Source organism: Nicotiana tabacum, chromosome 21 (genome assembly GCF_000715075.1).
Source record: "Nicotiana tabacum cultivar K326 chromosome 21, ASM71507v2, whole genome shotgun sequence".
NCBI classification, from domain to species: domain Eukaryota; kingdom Viridiplantae; phylum Streptophyta; class Magnoliopsida; order Solanales; family Solanaceae; genus Nicotiana; species Nicotiana tabacum.
This window is the reverse complement of record NC_134100.1, coordinates 65,150,375-65,172,547: the sequence shown is the minus strand read 5'-3', so window position 1 is coordinate 65,172,547 and position 22,173 is coordinate 65,150,375. Positions and strand designations below refer to the sequence as shown.

The following is a 22,173-nucleotide window of genomic DNA, read 5'->3' as shown; positions in this document are numbered from 1 at the left end:
AGTTATATATACCGAGCCCTTATAGGGACAACCATCTATTCTATTTACTATATTGAGAGAGTTGAGTCAATATCAGCAGGTAAGTATATCTCTAGATCATCTTTGACTCCCAGTTGCTTTCAGTTATTATATTATCAGTTCAGTTTCAGCTTTCAGTTATTTTATTGCCTTGCATACTCGGTACATTATTTCATACTGATGTCCCTTTTTCTGGGGACGCTGCATTTCATGTGTGCAGGTTCAGACAGACAGACGGGTAGACCTCCTCAGTAGATGTTGCCCGAGTTCAGCTTTATCGGTAAGCTCCACGTCCTTTGGAGTTGCCGGGTCTAGAGTTTTGTGTACATCTTGTGTATATATGTATATAGGTTATGGGTAGATTGGGGCCCTGTTCCGATCACAGTACATCTATTAGTAGAGGCTTGTAGACATATCCTGTCAGTTAGTGCAGTATGTCGGGCTTGTAGGCCTTGTATGTATATTTTGTTGGTTTGTCATCTATAGTAGTTGTGACGGCCTTGTCGGCCTAGCTTTATATTGATATTTAGTTAGCGTTAACTTCCGTTCAGTTTTATATTTTGCTTCGCAAATTGTCTTGCAATGTGGCCACGACCAAAGTATGACATTATTTGTTTAGAGTCCCATAGTCGCAAGTTGGTACGCAAGGATAGGTGAGGTACTGTGTGCCAGTCTCGGCCCCCCAGGTTCGGGGCGTGAGAAAAGTGGTATTAGAGCAGTTCTGTCCTAAAGAGTCTACAAGCTGTGTCTTGTATAGTCTTATTTATGGGTGTGTTGTTCACCACACTTTTAAGCAGGAGGCTACAGAGCATTTAGGACTGTCACTCTTTCTTCTTACTCTAGATCGGGTGGTAGAGCTCAGTTGTAAGAACTCAATTTACTAAACCCTATCTTATTCATAATACGACGATACCTTTATCCAGAAAGACGGTTGGTAAGAGATATGGCTGTGGAAGAGTTGAGTCAGAGGAACTCGATTTTGCATAATGCTTATGGTGAGTAAATATGAGGTATTCAGTAGATCATGTGTGTACTAAGATATGTAAACTTCTTGATAAGGATCCCTTAAGTCAAGAATATCTATCCACCCATATGGTGAAAAGCAATAAGAGATTCAGAAGATAGATACAAGTTTCAACAAGTAAAAGAAGTAAGGTGAAGAAGGGAACGAGGTACCCAGTTAGTGAAGATGATCATTATCTATAATTCAGGAAAAGAGTATAAGCATTTTGAGTTACCTTCGACAGTAACAGAGGTATGTACAATTGGCCACACCGATCTCAGTTATGCCGTATGGGAGCTAGCAGATATGGTTTAAGAAAGGACGAGATATCAGGATCTGGCTAGAATTAGAGTAACTCAAAATGGTGAATGGATTGGTTGTGTTAGTTGACATTTCCGAAGGATATTACAAATGTGCTAATAGATCTCCTTGTGAGATACCCAGATGGTGCATTCTAGAATAGTACAACTAGATATGAACACTAGGGTGTTCAAATTGTTTTTTATTTTCAAAGACAGGCGCTGGAAGCCTTGAAGGGATAAATATTACCTTAGTATGGCTCCTGTCCCTAGTAAAGAGAGAACGTTAGGCAACCCGAAGAGCTAGTGAATGGAGCAAGGGGAGCTAGAAGAAAAAGAATGTCTTGTTCGCATTTTCAGAATAAAGTTATAGACATAGATGTTAGCAGGAAATGAGAAGCGAGTCAATGAAGCATTATGAGTAAGATATGATACATGGATGACAACTGTAGATCAAAAAGATGACAGTATTACAGAGTCTATAGTCAAGTGAAGGAAAAGACAAGAGGTGATAGGCCTTGAGACAATAAAAGAATATAGGCCATAAAGTCATATCCTCATTTTGAAAAATAAGTTCGTGACTCTAACGTGATTACCAAAAGGAAAAGTTAGACCCCAGAATAATAGAAATCAGTATGGACTGATGAACAAGATAAACTAAACATGAATTAGGGACTGAGTGATTTGATAATAATCGGCATCGTGAGAATTTCATATTTCCTTCTGGTGATAATAGAATGGATAACAGAAGAAGATTCATGAGAAATTCAGAGAATGGTCATTCAGGAAGACGCTTTCATAAAGCAAGAAATGTGAGCAAAGTTAAGCTTAAGGGACTGTGTGTGCCAGTTACACTAGGTGTCTCCCTCGGGAGTAAGAAATTTTGTTATCCTTGGTACAGAAGGATTTTCGCCAGGCGAGTAAGGTTCATCGATGATGTGAAAAGACGCTAAAGTTGAAGAGGTAAAACATCTATAGGTAGATCGCCGTAGCTCCAAAAATAGGTACTCCACCTAAAGGGGGGAATATGGAGTGGTGTGTTATTAAGTTAGAATTAAGTGGTTCTAGTAATTATGGAATAATAAAGGAAGAATGCGACAAAACAAATAAAAAAAGGATGAGATTGCACTTTTTCAAAGCCTACAGATAGGCTATAGGTGCAGAACATTATGCAAACACGACGTCAAGGAGAGGAAGTGAGGGTTCCTGCCCGAGATGTTATTGATAAATAAGGAGCCAATACGAGACGTAAGTTAAGATAAAGGAAATAACCCAAGAAAGATTGCGCGGAATATTGATATGAGAGTGTGCCAACGATTAGTTAGTATTTGATTCAGAAAGAGCCTAGTTATGACTAGGTAAGAGGATACAAACAAATCAATAAATCATGCAAGATAAACAGAGTGAACCCCAACATGGGAAATTCAGTCTCGCAGATATGACATTGTGACCTTGAGAAGTATTCAGATAGGATTTGGGTAGTTAAAGATACCGTATGAGTGTTATGGGAAGATATTCAAAACTTCAGTTCAGGAGCAACCGTACAAGCACATAAGTGTGGAGGTAAGTAACTAAGGAATTTTATAGGTGAGTACAAACATCAAGAATTCCTTTGGGTATACGATGTAATAAGCTCGCAGCTTTACTAGGGCTAGAAGGTATCCCTAAGTACTACAACAAAAGATTTTCTAAGAAAATAAGAAAGAAGGCTCCAACCTAAGCTCAGTGACCTAAAGAGGGAATGGTCTTATAACAACAGTCTCACAATGACATTGTATGTACTCCATAAGAAAGTGGCACCTACCGTGGCTAATAAACGGGAAGTAAAATCAGAAGTAATATTCAGGATCATATGAGTGGTATGGAATTTCAACATGCGTGTGAACTAAGATAAGCTAAGTATGCACGCAACAAGGGGACAGAAGACCAGGAAAAGTAATGTCTTACATTTAAAGAAATCTGAGAAGGAACGAAAAGAATTATTCGATTAATGATCCAGAGTTAGTTGCGTTATGAACGCACTTACGATTTCAGAGTATTATCCATACAGCGTATATGATGACAATCATACAACCGTAGAAGATTCTGGTATAAGTTAAAAGAAATAATTAAGTCGAGGTCATAGACAAAGGATTGAATTGTTAGAAGATTGTATCGTGGATATTCCATAGCGCCCATGAAAGGCTAAAAGTAATAATTGATACCATGAGCCGCAGATCGAGAGATAGCTTAAGCCTACATAAAGACTGATCAGAAGGAGGAGGAAACTAAAAAGATACATCAACGAAGTAAATCAGGAGTCTGATTATTGGACCTAGAAAATTATAGACCTCGTGATTGAGAACATTACAGGATTACTCTTAGATATTAGAGGTACAAGAGAGATAGTACAATAGCCATATTCTATAATGGATCTACGATAAAGCCAGTTAGAAGAAGTACCGGCCTCATAAGAAGTCGGTATAAAGCTCCCACCAGGTTGTGTATGCACCAGAGGTGCAAGTATTATAATAGAGCTTCAAGTCGTGGATGTGAATTATACCTATGTGGAAGGGAGGTCATGAAAGAGATAGAAGAGGCGAGGCGATAGTTTAAGGTAAGTAAGGTAAAGGTGAACAACGTATAAGATACTGAAGTGTAGAAGGTTGTGGATAACCCATACTTCAGATAGAGGGCTAGAAGCACTGGGATTCAGTATCCAGGTATGATAGCAGCGTCATCAGCGGCATATCTTCCAGCCTATGATTTCTAGGTATTAAGAGGTCTAGTTAAAAGAGTAAAGAAGAGTTTGAGAAGATGTGATGTCTCGCTTGACGTTCCAGAATAACATAAAAAAATCTATGTTGCAAGAAAATTGAAGGAAGGTTGCGAGTAGTATAAATGGATATGCGTAGGTCGCAAGCTAAAGTATAGTGGAGCGACAAGGTTTTAGGAGGATAGGAGTAAGGATAAGAAAGGGCGAGTAAGAAGGTGACGAGAATGGATAAGTATTCGGGATTAAGCCCACGAAAACAAGAGAGTTGATGGTTTTTATAAGTTATAGAAAGCTCAGTATAGCCTGAATGAACTCAAAGGAGTCTAAAACTAATAGCATTTAGAAAAGATGGAATGCTGCCCTGTTAGTAGAATGAGGGCATAATTGTGATAAATAAAGGATGAATTTTGGACCTTACTTGAGTAATGATTTGAAAGGATTTCATGAATTATACAGGATTAAAATATTCACTTAAGATAAATCACATTGGGATGCTATGAGGTGGATCAGTCTCATTACTCCAGATGTCCCCGATGAGACGTGAGCCCTAGCGGCAGTGTTACATAAAAGGTCAAGTTATCAATGGTAGATTATAGATCAATGTTGAGGTGAATCAACAATGGATGGATAAGAATTACAAAGTATGAGATGAGAGTAGGCCGTCATTCTTAAGATGAACAGTAATGAGGAAGCATTAAAGGACTTAGACTTATACATATATGATAAGCAGCGAAAGCGTAACCTGGAGTTTGGTAGCAGGCCTCAGTAACGATAAATCAAAGTAAGAGTTATGGTATAGTATGATCTACGTAGATGCAGTAAAGTCATATGAATGGATAACCGGGTCTATGAAATAAGATATAGCAATATTTGTAAGTTCAACAAAGTGCCGAGCGAAGAACTTCAGTATACATATAGATGCCAGAGGGACATTTTATCAAGCTCTGTATATGTTCACAAAGTGAGGCGTAGATATTGGCTAACAACTGGAGGGAAGAGTCGCATAGGTGCACATATAAGGAAAAAGTCGTACAGGCTGCATGACAGAAGATAATAAGACTTATGAAATTGGAAGAATTACGACCACGGGCCGTGGTATGAGAAAGAGACCTACACGTGGGAATACCCTGGACTTTGATTTATTACCAGAACAATTGCCTAAATGGCAAGGAGAGTATTAAGGTATTCACAAGAGCTATAAGTTATGATAATGATAAGTGCATCAGTCAACATTCGAGGATGAATGTTCCAAAGGGGGGAGTGATGCTACACCCCATATTTTCGTACGCGAAAGTATGCCATAAATAAATTGATGGAATCTCGGAAATGAGATGTTACATCCCGCATTTTCATATGTTAAAGTTTCGTCATAAGTTCATCGACGTAAGTTCGGGAATGAGATTATTTTGTGATAATAAGCATTATGCTATTTCAAACAAGTGATAAGTAAATTTGTGAATGTGAGAGGGTAAGCGAATCGAAGAAAATGGATTTTCATCAAAGTTTGACATTTTGGGATAAAATACGGCCCGAGCTGAAATACCCGCTATTTATGGACAGGTGCCATACAAGGTACCACATGACAATAATAGTGAGGTGTACAAAGTGTGTTAAAAGCGAGTAGTATTTTAAGTAATTTGAGATAATTCTTAATTATGTGAATAATCGGATAATTATTGATTTTAGTGGGAGATTAATAATTAATTAAGATGTTGGTGGTTAATTGCTTGGGATTAGATGAGCATTAACGTGGCAGCCAACAAGTCACAAAATATGACTCTTAAATCATTCTTCAAGGTGGCAAAATTTGTGAGATTATGTGGCTTAATCATACCAAGTGTGGGGCCCACACCCACTTATATAAAAAGCCTCTCAAAACCACAAAATTGAGGTTTATGTAGTAACGGATGGAATTCAAGACTTCTTTAATTCACAAAAATGAAGACATTTACATCTTTAAAGTAACGGATAGCTTCAGCAAGAAAAGTTATTCAATATTGTGATGAAATTCATTAAGAGAGATGGATTAAAAATTCAGCAAGGTAACGATCTTAAGCAAAAATTTCATACCAAGTTATACTGCGTAATAGCAACGGGATTTGCAAATTCTAAGGGAGCGTGGTACAATCTTTCTCAAGAATATCACACAGATTTTTCCCCTACTTTGGTCCGTCATTACATTTTGTTGCAATTGAAATGTGTTAAAGGGATTGTCAAGAGAATCGGCTCAGGTATGTTTAGGTTAAGCCCTTCCTTCATTTTGGCATGATCTCGTAACTACATGTGTTTGATGACGAGGCATAAAGAGAAGTTCATACTCCCAAATTTATATACATTATCCTAGTTTCATAAGTTATACTATTCTCCCTTATCGGGACTTTATATTCAATTGAGTATTGTCTTCTTCCAGTCAAGAGAGCAGAGGATCTATATATATACAGTATTACAGTATTTTTCACCACCATCGAGCTATAATCGACGGGCAAGCCCCTACTGGGCAACCTCTGATCAGATGGTAAGTTATATACCGAGACTACTATGGTCGAGTATGAGCGAGCCCAGCATGGCCGAGATACAGAGCCTAGTATGGCCGAACGCCTATGAGCGAGCCTACTATGGCGGAGCAGTTACATGTTCCGAGCCTTATAGGGCCGGACATCTATTTTATTTACTATATTAAGAGAGTTGAGTCAGTATCAACAGGTAAGTATATCTCCAGATCATCTTTGACTCCCAGGTACTTTCAGTTATTATATTATCAGTTCAATTTCAGCTTTCAGTTATTTTATTGCCTTGCATACTCGGTACATTATTTCATACTGACGTACAATTTTCTGGGGACGCTGCATTTCATGTGTGCAGGTTCAGACAGACAGACGGGTAGACCTCCTCAGTAGATGTTGCCCGAGTTCAGCTTTATCGGTAAGCTCCACGTCCTTCGGAGTTGCCGGGTCTAGAGTTTTGTGTACATCTTGTGTATATATGTATATAGGTTAAGGGTAGATCGGGGCCCTGTTCCGATCACAGTACATCCATCAGTAGAGGCTTGTAGACATATCCTGTCAGTTAGTGCAGTATGTCGGGCTTGTAGGCCTTGTATGTATATTTTGTTGGTTTGTTAGCTATAGTAGTTGTGACGGCCTTGTCGGCCCAACTTTATATTGATGTTTAGTCAGCGTTAGCTTCCGTTTAGTTTATATATTTTGCTTCGCAAATTGTCTTGCAAAGTGGCCACTGCCAAAGTATGACATTATATGTTAAGAGTCCCTTAGTCGCAAGTTGGTACGCAAGGATAGGTAAGGCACCAGGTGCCGGTCTTGCCCCCGATGTTCGGGGCATGACACAACAGAAACTTCTGACCACAATAGCTTCCCAAAACAATCTCGGTACCGGTATCAAACCTCATATCAACTAAAACATTGCTCCAAACATTCGTACACTGCCAATGGTGAATCAAACATGCCAAAACTCGTAACCACTCATCTGATCAACAAGTCATGAGGCTCTCTCTTCTCCGATAAGAACCATATCTAAATTCTAAACCGATCAGTTACATTATCATCCGATTAATACTCTAATAACCTTCTCGCTTGAATTTTGCCCCAAGTCCCAAACAAAAAATGCATAATGTGTTCAAATAACCAACCGATCACACCCCATTGTTGCATAGAAGAGTAACACATAAAACATTGTTTTTCGAACACAAACAAGCTCAACTCTAACCGAATGACATATCCCTCAACTATAGCACTATTGAGTCAACAAATCCGACCTGGTGTAGAATACACATCATCAATAGGCCTACCAATGGGCCCCTAAATCAACTCCGGTCATCGACAAATAGATAAATAACCTTCCACAAGTTTACAATAACTTAACCATACACACAATATCAGCTGTCTAACTTTGACCATACCTTCACAGGCCGCAACCAAGGAACAATCTACCTCTGAGATTTCCCAGTCTCTAAATCCCTATAACACATGAATCACCATATCCAATCCCAACTCTACCACTGGAATGCTAACATGTCTGTCATACACAATCATCTCACGAGATTTACTTCTATAATTCTCTAGTGCCACATAGCAAAATCTGAACATCAACAGTCGTTCAGCCAGGCAAGTACTGTAATACCAATGAAGCATTCGTACGTCAAAACACAGTGCGCCTTCTGAAGTTCCTTCTCCTTCACTTTTTTCGGAAGAAAGGTGGGATCCGGACAAAATCGATGAAATGGAAGAAATCCGAGTGAATGGAAAGGAAAAAATAAAGGAAAAATTCCACTCTCACCTTACATAGACAGGATATAATTGTAGTTTTGAATTAAAATCAAATGTGAATTAAAAAATAAAAAATATGTACTTTCGCGCACCCTTTTTAGGTAATACCAAGTAGTACTACCATTCATCTCTACATCCGAGACCGTCCCTGTTGTGACCTTCCCTTCAAAACTGAACCGCAACCTTGTACATACACACCTCAATCCCCCACGTCGCACTGCATCTATCATGCCATCTTATGAAAAGTACAAGAATTTCATTAACAACTTTGAAGCACAAGTAGGATACATACTCAATCAGCCAGAACCTTTCCACTTGATCCCATCCAGGAGAAAATCACAACACGCAACAAACTCCCACATTCCTGTAGAGAAAATCCATCTCAAGCCATGGTAGAAATTATCGAGAACTCTACGAAACCCATTTGCACATAACTAAGCCATCATAACCGAATTCATCTAACTCAACCAAGTCATGTAGATCGTCCAAATCCAAGAGTATTGCCCCAATACACCGGTATAACATCGCCACATCATAAGAACCAAAGGACAATCATATCCATCACCATGATGATCCAACCTACTATCAAGTTGTCCTATTTCTTCGAGTTCCTTCCAAATTTCATAATCACTTCTCCTTGCTGGAACACCACGATCCTTACCCAAAGCTTACCACAAGAGATCCTAGCATGAAACGACGTCGTCATAAAGCACATAAGGCATTGTATTCCCTCTTACGCACCCAAAAGTACCACAACCGAGACACCCACTCTGGAGAAACCTTCTGAGAATCCGAAGTTATTTCCTTAACCTATCTGATACTGAAATGTAAAATTCATATTGATACAGAAATACTGTGAGTCCCGACACCATCCAACGCAAGTCTCAGATTTTTTGCCATTTATAAATCGAAAAATTCCTCAAATACCACATATGAATCTTAAACCCATTAGAACCTCCTCGAGAGTTGTCCACTCTATTCAAATGTCAAATACACTGCCAAAACGAACCAAACGACCCTGTGCTCCGTTAGCACACAAACACCTGAAGAAGTAACCCACACCTTTAACAAGCGAGTAAATCCCTACTCCATGCACACTAATTCCACCATGAATAGCAAACTCAAATCATTCCAAGATTTCTGGTATTCCTATAAAGTATAATACATAATGCATCTAGAAATTTCCTTTACTCGAGTCATCCTTGAAATCAACCTCTTCAAGTCATAACCAATCTGCAAGTATGCGTCAGACCAAAACTAATATTTAACACATAACCATGCAATCAAATCATCGATAACAGACTTTCCCACTTGGCTAAAAGCCATAGAACATAACATCCGATAACCCATAATGCCCTTACTTCATAAATGCCATGATCTCGCACCGTAACTCAGCCAAATCCTTCATGAACTCATGTAGCACTAATCATACAAATACTTCAAATCATTTTCTAAAATGATATTCATCCCCGTGAAAGTCATGCCAACTTCCTCAAGCGATCCAATCTCAAATCGCAACACATGTAACCCACCGGTAGAAAGAAACTCTCCACAAAATCAAAATAAGACCCATACAACCTTAGAACATCCTACAGGAGATAACCCACCTGCTTATCCTCGAACTACATTTCTCTATGCTCTATCGTTGCCAAAACCACTTTGCAATCACTAAATCTTCCCGAGTCTAAACTCGTCAACAAAACATAAGAATCTACTTCATCTAAAAAATGAACAACACGAAAGATCCCTCAAATACTTATAACTCAAGACCGTATAACACATCCAAGCCACCTGAACACATCCCGTAGTCACAACATAGTCATCATGTAGCTATCAATCCATCCACCAAGCCATAAATCCCTCTCCTAGGGATACTACCGGGCATATAAGCCCAAAAGAACATGTTTACACAACTGAAACTACTGAGCCCAAGCTACGGCCTAACCCTGACCTCAAATCCTCCAGACTGGCCCATCACCGAAAACACAGAAAACACATCTTGCACCTCATTCATCGAAATCACAAGCCGTCGATGCAAAGCTGATACCGAGCGCTCATATACGCATATGAGTGAGTGGAAGGAATTCAAAGACATAAGCTTCAAGCTGAATCAATGTCGCACGATAAGGAATGAAAGATGGAAAGCTTATCCTAGATGCCTTGTAGCCTCTCGAAGATAGGTATGGACATCATAATATCGATCCGTAAGACTCTACTAGACATTTGCTTTTGACTCGTAGACCTATAAATCTAGAGCTCTGATACCAACTTGTCACGACCCAAAATCTAACTAGTCGTGATGGCACCTAACCCAACCCGTTAGGTAAGCTAAATAATAGTAAACATAATTTATTAATTGAATCTTTATACAACTCCCCCAATGACTGGTAGTACAAGTCATGAGTCACTAAGACTTAGATTTACAAATTGAAATGAAAAATGATACAACATATGTTTGAAATGTACATGAACAGAATCTCAAATATAGAACTACCAAGAACTAGTGGTAGCGAAAACTGGAATGCGGTACATCTTCAATGCCATCTCCCGCCATACACAACAACATCAACTCCAAAATCTGCACGCAAGGTTCAGAAGTGTAGTATGAGTACAACCAATCCCATGTACTCAATAAATATCCTAACTAACCTCGGCGAGGTAAAAGCAGCAAGAACTATAAATGATACTCATCAACACTTGTACAGTTCATAATTTCAACAAGTATAAAATAAATATATGATCAAATCAGGAAAATCTCAAGTATAACCGCTTTGATGCTCAAAATTCTTTGTTTTAAAGTGTCCTACTAAATCAACAATCCAACATATAAAGAAGATATCCAAGTAAATCAGGTAGACAGTTAAGGAAATTGCAAGTAAATATGTCCATTGCGGCGCGTAACCCAACCCAATAACAATAACCAGCTCTCGAAGAGCTCACATCAACCAGAAACCCGTCGGTTTCTCACAATCCACGTGTACACCATCAAGAGAGAAACATGAGAGGATGACCCTAGGGGATGGATCCATATCCACACGCTGCACGGGCAACTCATATGCTAATAATATCAATCGCATGGACAATTAATGTGATGCACGGACAACTCACGTGCTAATAAAATCAATCCGCACGGACAATTCATGTGCAAATATCACAATCCGCCCGGCGTGGTCATAGGCACAATATCATAATCCGCGCATCATGGTCATATGCATAACAACACAATCCGTCCGGCATGGTCACAGGCATAACAATACAATCCATCAGGTGTGGTCACATGCATCCAGTCCAAATAATATCACATAAAAGCAAGTGTAGAAGAAGATATTTATATGATGAATAAATATCGAAATTCATGCTCCCTGGACGGGTATAATAACATGGTAAACTGTAGACATGTGCAAAGTGTGCTATCATAGCTCAAACCGGCAAGTTCATCACAGAAATAACAATTACCAAGTTTATTCAGGGAATTAGTCTCTTCGTAACCTCAAACATGGCTCAAATAGTTCACAAAAATATTGAAAATATGATAAACATTATAGCTTTAAGCTTAACAGTCAATTCTAGGCATATCATAGCCTAAGCACTACCCCGAGCATGGATAAATACCCCGGTGCTTGCTCATGGGATCAAACCCCACACATATGCGCACCCACAGTACGTAGCTATCACAAATAATTCAGGCATCTAGTGCCTCAACCAAGTTTAGATAAGATACTTACCTCAAGCAAGCCAAGTCAAATATCGAGCAAGTCAAACAATACTCTATAAGAACCATCCCGCATAAATCGACCTCCGAACGACTTAAATATAGCCAAAAGCAACTCAAAACATCAAATAATGCCAAAGAAAATAAACCCAATCGATAAAGGTCGAATCTTTAACCAAAAATTCAAAGTCAACCAAAAGATCAAACTCAGGCTCGCACCTCGGAACCCGACAAAACTTACAAATTCCGACAACCCATCCAATAACGAGTCCAACTATACTAATTTCACTCAAATCTGACTCTGAATCAATGTTCAAAACTCAATTATTCACTTTAGGAAAGTTTAGACAAAACCCCCAATTTTTCTTTCAAAATCATCAATCTAATACCAAAATCAAATATAGAATCATGAAATATAACCAAATCGAGTAGAAAATACTCCCCCCAATCCATGTGGTAAAAATCCCCTAAAAATCGCCCAAAACCGACCTCTAAATATCAAAATGTGAATAATATAACCAAGCCCTCGATATATAACTTATGCCCAGATATCTTCGCACCTGCGAACAAAATGCCGCACCTGGTGCGTCGCTTTTGCAATACCACCTCCGCTTCTGCAGAAAGTCACTTAAGTCCGACACCTCGCACCTGCGGAAATATTTCCGCTTCTACGACATCGCAGGTGCGAGCCTTGTGCCGCTCCTATGCAATGCCCCGCTTCTGCTCCCAAAAGATCCGCTTCTACACTACCACAGATGCGACCCAACTCCGCATCTGCGATCTCTTGCTCCCAGGTGCATTAGCACTTCTGCGCTATGCCTGCCGCACTTGCGATCAAATTTCCTCAGGTGCGGTCACACCAGAGCTTAGCCAAAACCAGCATTAACCTATGAGTTCCAAATGATCCGAACCACATCTGAAACTCGCCCGAGCCCTTTGGGACCCCGTTCGAATATTCCAACAAGTTCCAAAACAGGACACGGACCTACTCGAGGCCTCAACTCACACATAACAATATCAAAATCATGAATCGCAACTCAAATCGAACTAAATGAATTTTTGAACTTTCAACTTTCAAAACCCGTGCCGAACCATATCAATTCAACTCGGAATGACCTCAAATTTTGCATACAAGTTCTAAATGACATAACAAACCTATTCCAACTCTTGAAATAATAATTCGAACTCGATAACATCGAAGTCAACGCTCAGATAAACTTATGAACTTTTCAAACCTTTAAATTTTCAACTTTCACCAAATAGTGTTGAAACCTTCTAGAAACATCCAAATACAAATCCGGACATACACTCAAGTGCAAAATCACTATCCGGACCTAACGGAACCATCAAAACTCCGATCCGAGGTCAAATACACAAAAGTCAAACTCAGTCAACTTTTTCAACTTAAAGCTTCCTAGTTGAGCATCATTCTACCAAATAAATCTTGGATCGCCTGAAAATCAAAACCAACGATTCACACAAGTCGTAATACAACATATAGAGCTACTCATGCCATCAAACTATCGAGCGAATTGCAAATGCTCAAAACGACCGATCGGGTCGTTACATACTCAAATTCTTAAAATACAATCTTTTAAAGTGTAGATAAAAATCCCATATTTTACTTTTAAAATTCCAAGTATTAGGTGTAGCAATCTATGGAAAATTAATATATATAAAGCCAAATCCAAGTGAAAATTCTTTACCTAATATAATAGTAAAATTTCTCTTTTAAATCTCCTTCTCTCAAAGTCCAGGGTTCAAAATATGAAAGAATGCTAAATCCCAAAATAAGCACTTAAAATAGTCTGTTCCTGGGATACCATTCGAGAACGCGGCCCAAGTCTCACATTTACAAAGCACAAACAAGCCTCGCCCAGAACTCCTCCATCGCGATCGCAGTAGTACCTTCGCGATCGCGAAGGCTAAACAAGCCTCCAGCTCTAGATACACTATGCAAAGACCTTCAGGGGAACGTGTTGCCCAAGTCTGTCAAGCCTATGCAATCGCACGCCTTGCTCCGCGAATGGGAAGGAAAAACCTCTGCCTCACTCCACACCATCGCGAACGCGACCCCCTGCATGCGAACGCGATGCTCCTTCCCGTAGCCCTCCGCGAACTCCCAAATTACTCTACGAGATGATGCACATCCCGCAATCGTGAAGCTCATAAGAGACACCAGAAATGAGTAACGCAAAACTCAACCGAAATGGTTAGAGACCACCTCGAAATAGACCCGATCTCCACGGGACCCGTCCAATCATGCCAACATGTCCAAATACCTTATCCACTAATACCAAGACTTGAAACATTAAAAACAGCAATAAAATCAAGAATCCAAGATCAATCCTTATCTTAACTTTCAAACATTTAAACTTCGCCGAATCGTCTGAATCACACATATTTCAGATCACAACCAAACTTGAAACACAAGTTTTAATCAACTAAAGAACCTATCCAAGGTCTCAAAAGTATAATAGGAGTCTGATAATACCGAAATTAACTTCCGGTCTGTCCTATGGACTCTTCAATCTTTCAAATTGGCTAATTTCGGCAAATAGAGTCAAACCTTCTAGGAACATCTGAATTTAAATACGAACATATGTCTAAGTACAGAATCACCACACGAACCTATCAAAACTATTAAATCCTGTTTCTACGGTCGTTTATTTAAAACTCAAATCTTGGTCAACTCTTCCAACTTAAACCTTCCAAATTGAGAATTACTCTTTCAAATAAATCTCAAACCTCTCGAACATCGAAACCAATCATACACGCAAGTCATAGTGCATCATATGAAGCTATTCAAGGTCTCAAACCGTGAACGGGATGTTAAAACTCAAAACGATTAGTCGGATCTTTACAGTACTAGTTTGCAGCCCTCTTTGGCTCAAAAACTATTCTTTTTAATCGTTGGCGCACTTTGAGTCTTAAAAACTTATAAAATTTTATGGGGCTTTAAGTGCATGACTGGACTACGAAACTCAATTAGACATGGATTAAAAAAACTAGAAGATACTAAAACATAATAAATTAAGTGTTACTAATTATAATCTTTGTTTAATTCTAATATAAACTTACTGGCACTGACTAATCCAGATTTGCGCCAGATAGATCCACTAAGGAGGATAAAGCGCTTCTTATTAACAAATTCTCTATTTTAAGGCTCAAATACTAGATCTTTAATTAAGTTTGAATAGATTTTAATCAACTCACTACATCTCTTGGTTGTAGTGGTGTTAAGTCTTAAGATTCAAATGACAATAGGAGATCCAAAGTAGATTTTTGGAGTGGATAATATTAATCTCGTCCGACTTTGAAAAAATTTAGGTGAAAAAAATAATTGACTAAAATGTTGTTATGATCTCATTACTGCAAGCATTCTTAACCTAATTAGATATGGATAAATCAATGAGTTTCACCGTATGAAAGCAATACTCTAACCGCCGAGTTAATTCAGTAAATATTTGTCAAGTCAACCTATAAGAGAAAGGCACCCAACCAAAATTGCTCATAATATACAAAGGGCGTGAAGCGCTAAGAAAGCAAAAGAGTTATCATTATATGAAATGGAGCAAATCATTTCTTAGATTCTATTGAATTGTATCGACTTCATTTTTTATTTAAAGCGAACAATTACCTTATAAAACTAAATAACTATTTCTCTATTCCATTCACATATAACTTAATGTACATATAAATTGGTATCATTAAGAATTTAACATTGAACGTGGGGTGCCTTTTGTGTCAAATAAAATAAGTTTCTAGGGAAAGAGAAAATGACTAGAAATAAAGATTCAACATAGTCCAAAATTTTACACAAATAACTTGGTTGAGAGAACAACATTAGTTTAGTTTTCAAACAAAATAGAATAACCTTCATAGATAATTGAAATAAATTAAAGATAGTACAATAATACGACAACAATAATAATTAAGCTTCAGTCCCAATTAAATTGGGATCAAATGATTATGAAATGGATAGAAAAATGCAACAATTAAGACGACGACTATGAAAAAAGCAACATGAAAAACAATGATTGAGCAACATAAGTATTACATTATCTCAATTGAGGTCCTCAGGATTTCCATCATCTCCAGCATTGTTGTCATTGCCTTCCTCTGGTGCAGACTCTGTACCAAACTCATTTTGGTCAGCAGCCATATTCTCAACAAACCACGGATTATTAATCAAATCCTCCATTAAATTTGTTGCTGGGACAAAATCCTGCAAATCACTAGTTTGATTAGCAACATTTTCGCACACGGGCTTGAAATCAGAGGGACGGTATAGAGATTCAGATGGTTGATCCTGTTGATTGAATTGTTTCTTTCTTTCATTAAGTTTAGCCATCTTAGCAGCAGACAACTTTAACAGACCTTTAAGTTGTCTAGCATCAAGTTCATTAGTATTCTTTCCCTCCACAAGTTGGTTGAATAGGATATCCATTTCCTTCCCCTCATTCAATTTCTCAATTTTGCTAATTTTTTCTTCTTGCTCATTAACTTTTTCTAAAAGATATGTTTCATGTTTAACTAACTTCTTAAGCCTCTCGGCCTCAGAAAAACTTAAATAGCTCATTAATATATCCTTAGCCTGAGTTATAGATGGATACGCAATGGGTTGAATTTCCCCTTGATTAAAAATAATTACAGCAACTGCTACATCACATAAAATAGAAAACTCTTCTGCTTTCTTAAACAAACTTGCTGCTCTTTTGTTTAGGATGGAGTTTCTCACACTTTCACTACGGATTCTAGTATGCCTAAGCTTCTTTCTAGCCATATCTGACACCCAAACATAAAACAGCCTTTACTTTTGGAGTAGAATATATGATTGAGTACCAACTTCTGAAGGTGTGTGGCTTTTATAGATGGCTAACATGAATTGTTAAAGTAGTCAAATTAGGAAATTTCATGTTGATTGAGCTAATTTGGTAAATTTAAAGTAAACTATTAAATGTGATCTGATTTTAAAGAATTTGCTATACTTTAATTTGGTAAAATTTTTAATAAACTGGTTTAAAGTAATCTGATTTTTAGGAAATTGCTTTACTTTAAATTGGTAAAATCTGAAATGAACTGATTAAAAGCAACTGATTCTAAAGAAATTGTTTACTTTCTTAAAAATGTGTTAGTCACTGAAATTCAAATTGAAATTTGAAAAATCATAAATTCAAATTGAAATTTGAAAAATCATACTCCTTGTATATGTTATTGGAGTTATAGGAAGATCATATGATTAACTTGTGACACGGGTGCATTTGGTAGAAAATGTATTCCATGGAAAGTATGTCCTATGAAAAATGTTACTTATATCCTTAAAAAATATTTTTGGATTATGTTTCAGTATTTGTCTTTTTAAAAAAGTTCTTGATATGTAGTAATCGCACAAGAAGTAGGAAAAGGTATGTGAATTGCACATTAATCATAATATTTTTTAACTAAGGTTGACGACATAGCGTTGAGAGATGCCATTATCGCCTATTTGGTTAAAAGTATTTCCCCCATTTCACAATATAAGTTGACTGAATACCAAAAAAAAATAAAATTGGTTTGCGCGTACAATATTTTCCATTATGCCAAACACATATACCTCTAGTATATTATGAGTAATATCTAGCTGGTGCACCCATTTTTTCGATACTTTCAAGTAATATCTCAAATTTTATGGTGGCGAGAACAGAGAACAATTAAATTTATTTCATTTTCTTTTCTCAAATCAATTTACTAATAATTTTCTTAATTAAGCGTTTAAACTAATCGTCTAAGGCTAATATGATCAATTTGGTAATCACATTACCATTTTAGACTCCTAAAGCAATATCTAGGCCAATAAGGTAATATTTTCATTTTTTACTATTCATAATCATATAATTATGACTTTTCAATATCTGATAGAGGAACACAACTGAAATCTCATTTTCGTTGTCAGTCTAGAAGACTATTATCACGACCCAAAGTCTAACCTTAAGGATCGTAATGATACATAATCTCTAAAATTAGGTAAGCCGACCACTTACAACAGTTAAACCAGTTAATCATGATATTATAAAGCAACATTTTATATAAATGCGGAAGTAAAGGTTATACAAGACAACACAGTGATAATCACAATGAATCCCCACGACTAGGTAGTAGAGAGTCACGCACTCTAGCTGAATACATAGAAATATCTCAAAAATAAAGATACAATATTGTTCTGATTGAGATTTGACAGTATAAACATAAGGAAAGGACTCTAAGGGACTGCGACGATCAAAACAGCTCTACCTTGAATCCCCGCGATCAAAAAGCTAACACTGAATTGAACCACTGCCTCCAACAGCTGTATCTGCACAAAAATATGCAGAAGTGTAGTATGAGTACATCACGATCGGTAACCAGTAAGTATCAAGACTAACCTCGGTGGAGTAGTGACGAGGTTCAAGTTCAGGTACTTACTAGTCAAATAACCTTTGCAGAATCTCAATATAAAGCTAACAACGAAAAACAAAGTAAATAAATAGCATAAAGAGAAATCATGTGATAAAACTGCAAAATAGTCACGCACAGATAAAATACAAGTGAAAGCAGTTAAGGAAAAAAAAATGACAGTTCTAATCATCAAATCGTTGCGATACAGGAGTTACAACAAGAGTCACCCCGAGGTATCACACCTCATAATCACAAATCTCAAGTCACAAATCATGAATCTTATACACATGGCACCTCATGCCCACATTATTAATCACTCCCGTACGGTGAAGACCTCGTGCCACAATATAAGTCACAACCGCACAGACAACTCACATGCTACACGGATAACTCACCTGCCAATATTACAATCCGCCTGACGTGGTTACATACTCAATATCACAATTCAGTCGGCATGGTCACAGGCTCAATATCACAATTCGTCCGGCATGGTCACATGTTCAATACCACAATCCGTCCAGCATGGTCACAGGCTCAATACCACAATCTACCCGGCATGGTCATAAGCTACCACTCCAAACCACATTGCAGAGAAAACAGGTGTGCAAGAATACATGTGTATGATCAATGAACATCAAGTTTCTTACTCATGGACTGGTATAAATGACATGCTATGGTGTATTCTTGTGCAAGTATACTACCACATCTCAAGTCATCAAGTAATATCAGAGACACCGAGTAGCACATTAGGAATAACACAACAAATCACACAATATGTATGACACACACAAGGAAGTCAAAAGCAACAACCAGAATACTTATCTTTCATCAACAACAAGCCCCAAGCCATCACATAACATCCCCATATAGCCACCCTTATCTCACTACGTTGACAATATTATAATAGCCACCCTTATCGCTCCGCCTGGATAATATATCAATAGCTACCCGTATCGCTCCGCCCTAAAAATATACATGATAGTCACCCGTATTACTCTGCCCAAAAAATATACATAATAGCCACCTATATCACTCCGCCCAGACAATATACACAATAACCGCCCGTATCATTCCGCCCAGACAATATACATAATATGTCACGACCCAAATGTGAACATGTCGTGATGGCGCGTATCACATTACTAGGCAAGCTGATAATCACAAAATAACTACGCATTTTAAATTAGAAGCATGATGTAATAGGTTTAATAGTGAAAATTTCATAAATAATTGATAAGGACAACTGTGACACAACTATAAAATTCCCAAAATCTGGGTGTCACCAAGTACATGAGCTACTAAGTGTCAACAGTCTGAAACTCTAGTACAACTATCTGAGAAAAATAGAACAGTACTGAATAAAATGAAAAGAAGTAGAGTCAAGGTCTACAGGCATCATAGCAGCTACCTCAAAGTCTCCGAGCAGGTACTAGCACCAGATCTAGCAATCACCGTGTCCAGATATACCTGGATCTGCACACGAAGTGCAGAGTGTAGTATGAGTACAACCGACCCAATGTACTCAATAAGTAACAGGACTAACCTTAGGCTGAAAAACGTGATAAGCTCAGATAAGGTACAGTCCGAATCCAGATAATGACAGTATAGATATAACAGGGAAATGACAATAATAACTCAGAGAAATTCCATAATCAATTCGTACACAGTACAGAAATGTATACATGCTTTCAAGTTCAACAATATAAGCTCCATACGGATAAAATATGCCAAGTATAGCTAGCATGAGGAATGTTACATCTCTATGTCTAAATGTAAAATATGAATGTCATATGTAGTGCATCACAGTGATAAACTCATGTACTTGTACTCTCGGAGTACTCAATCTCACCAAGCACACTAAATCACTCAGCACACTCAATCATTGAGCACTCTAAATCACTCAGCACACTCAATCACTCAACATATTCAATCACTCAGCACTCTAGGTACCTGCGCTCACTGCTGGTATATTAGACTCCGGAGGGGCGGATCCTTCCCAAGCACTAATATAAGCCAATATGGCATGCTTTGACGTACAACCCAATCCCATAAAAGTGTCAATAAAGCCTGTTCCAGCGTGCAGCCCGATCCCATAAATATCACTCACAAGCCGGCCCTCAGGCCCCATCTCAGTCATCAATCTCTCTAGTCTCTCGGGCATACAAATCTCATGCCAAACAGCCCAAACAATGATAACATGATATAGTAATAAATGATAACAGAAACTGAGATATGATATGCAAATGATGATTGTTACTGAGTACATAATTGCAATTTAAGCAACTAACTCAACATCAGAAATGATCTCAGTGGGTCCCAACAGAATAAGCATTTAGCATAAACATGATTCTAACATGGATCGTAGCTCAATTACTCTAACTCATAGGATTTCATGTATATCAACAATATTTGATAACTACACAGTACAACAGAATTAGCCGAGTCACAATTACCACGCTGCACCCCCACACGCCTGTCACCTAGCATGTGCGTCACCTCAACACCAACCACATACCAGTACTTCAGGGATTCATACCCCGAGTACCAAGTTTAGAAGTTTTGCCTACCTCAAACCGTGCTAATCACAACTTCAACAAGCCCATGCCTCGCGAATCGACCTCCGAACGACTCAAATCTAGTCACAAACAACTTGATATAATTAATACAAGCTATAAGAATCGATTCCATACGATAAAGCTAAGTTTATTAACCAAATTCAAAAAGTCAACTCCGGGCCCACACCTCTGAACCAGATAAAATTTATAAAATCTGAATACCCATAAAATAACGAGACCAACCATAGCAAAATCATCCCTCAAACCCTCAAATCTTACTCTCCAATACATGGGTCAAAAATCCACAAATTCGAACTTAGATTCATGATAAATAGGTGAAATAATTAATGGGTATCCAAGATACATGGACAAAAGTGATAATAAATCACTTACCTCTTCAATCTAGGTGAAAACCCCTCAAAATATTGCCTCAATCCGAACTCCCAAAGTCCAAAAATGAAGAGAATACTCTAACCCTCGTTTATATCTATTCTTCCAGCGAAACCGCACCTGCAGTCATGACCCCCGCTTCTGCGGAACCGCTTTTGCGGTCGCACGTCCGCACCTGCAGAAAACACTAGACACCCGACCAGCCGCATCTGCGACCAAAATCACGCAGCTGGGAGACCGCTTCTGTGGCCTCTAGCCTACATCTGCTCATCCAGGCTAAGCTTCGCACCTCTGGACTCCCCATCGCAGAAGCGTTTTCGCTTCTATGAAAAAATCACCCGCTTCTGCGGACCTCACTTCCTACGCTCCAGTCCTCTTCTACGGCCAAAGCGCCGCACCTACGGTACCGCATCTGCAGCCACTGCCACCGTAGGTGCGAGCGCACCAGAACTAAACACACCAGCACTTACACAAGTCCAAAATCCATCCGATTCCAATCTAAATCACACCCGAGGTCCCTAGGACCCTATAAAAACATTCCAACCCATCCTAAAACATCATATGAACTTAGCCGAGGCTTCAAATCACTTCAAAAACATGAATCACACCCCAATTCAATCCTATTAAAACTAATGGATTTCCAACTTCTACAATCGATGCCGAAACCTATCAAATTAACTCCGGTTGACTACAAATTTTGTACACAAGTCATAAATGTTACAACAGACCTATTCCAACTTC

General features: G+C 38.3%; 1 protein-coding gene across 1 annotated transcript; it reads right to left on the bottom strand.

Moving 5' to 3' along the window:
* Positions 1-16,136: 16,136 nt before the first annotated feature.
* On the bottom strand, positions 16,137-16,856 carry LOC107824247 (uncharacterized). Its single transcript, XM_016650995.1, has one exon. The coding sequence runs from the start codon at positions 16,854-16,856 to the stop codon at positions 16,137-16,139; it is 720 nt and encodes a 239-aa protein (XP_016506481.1).
* Positions 16,857-22,173: the final 5,317 nt, after the last annotated feature.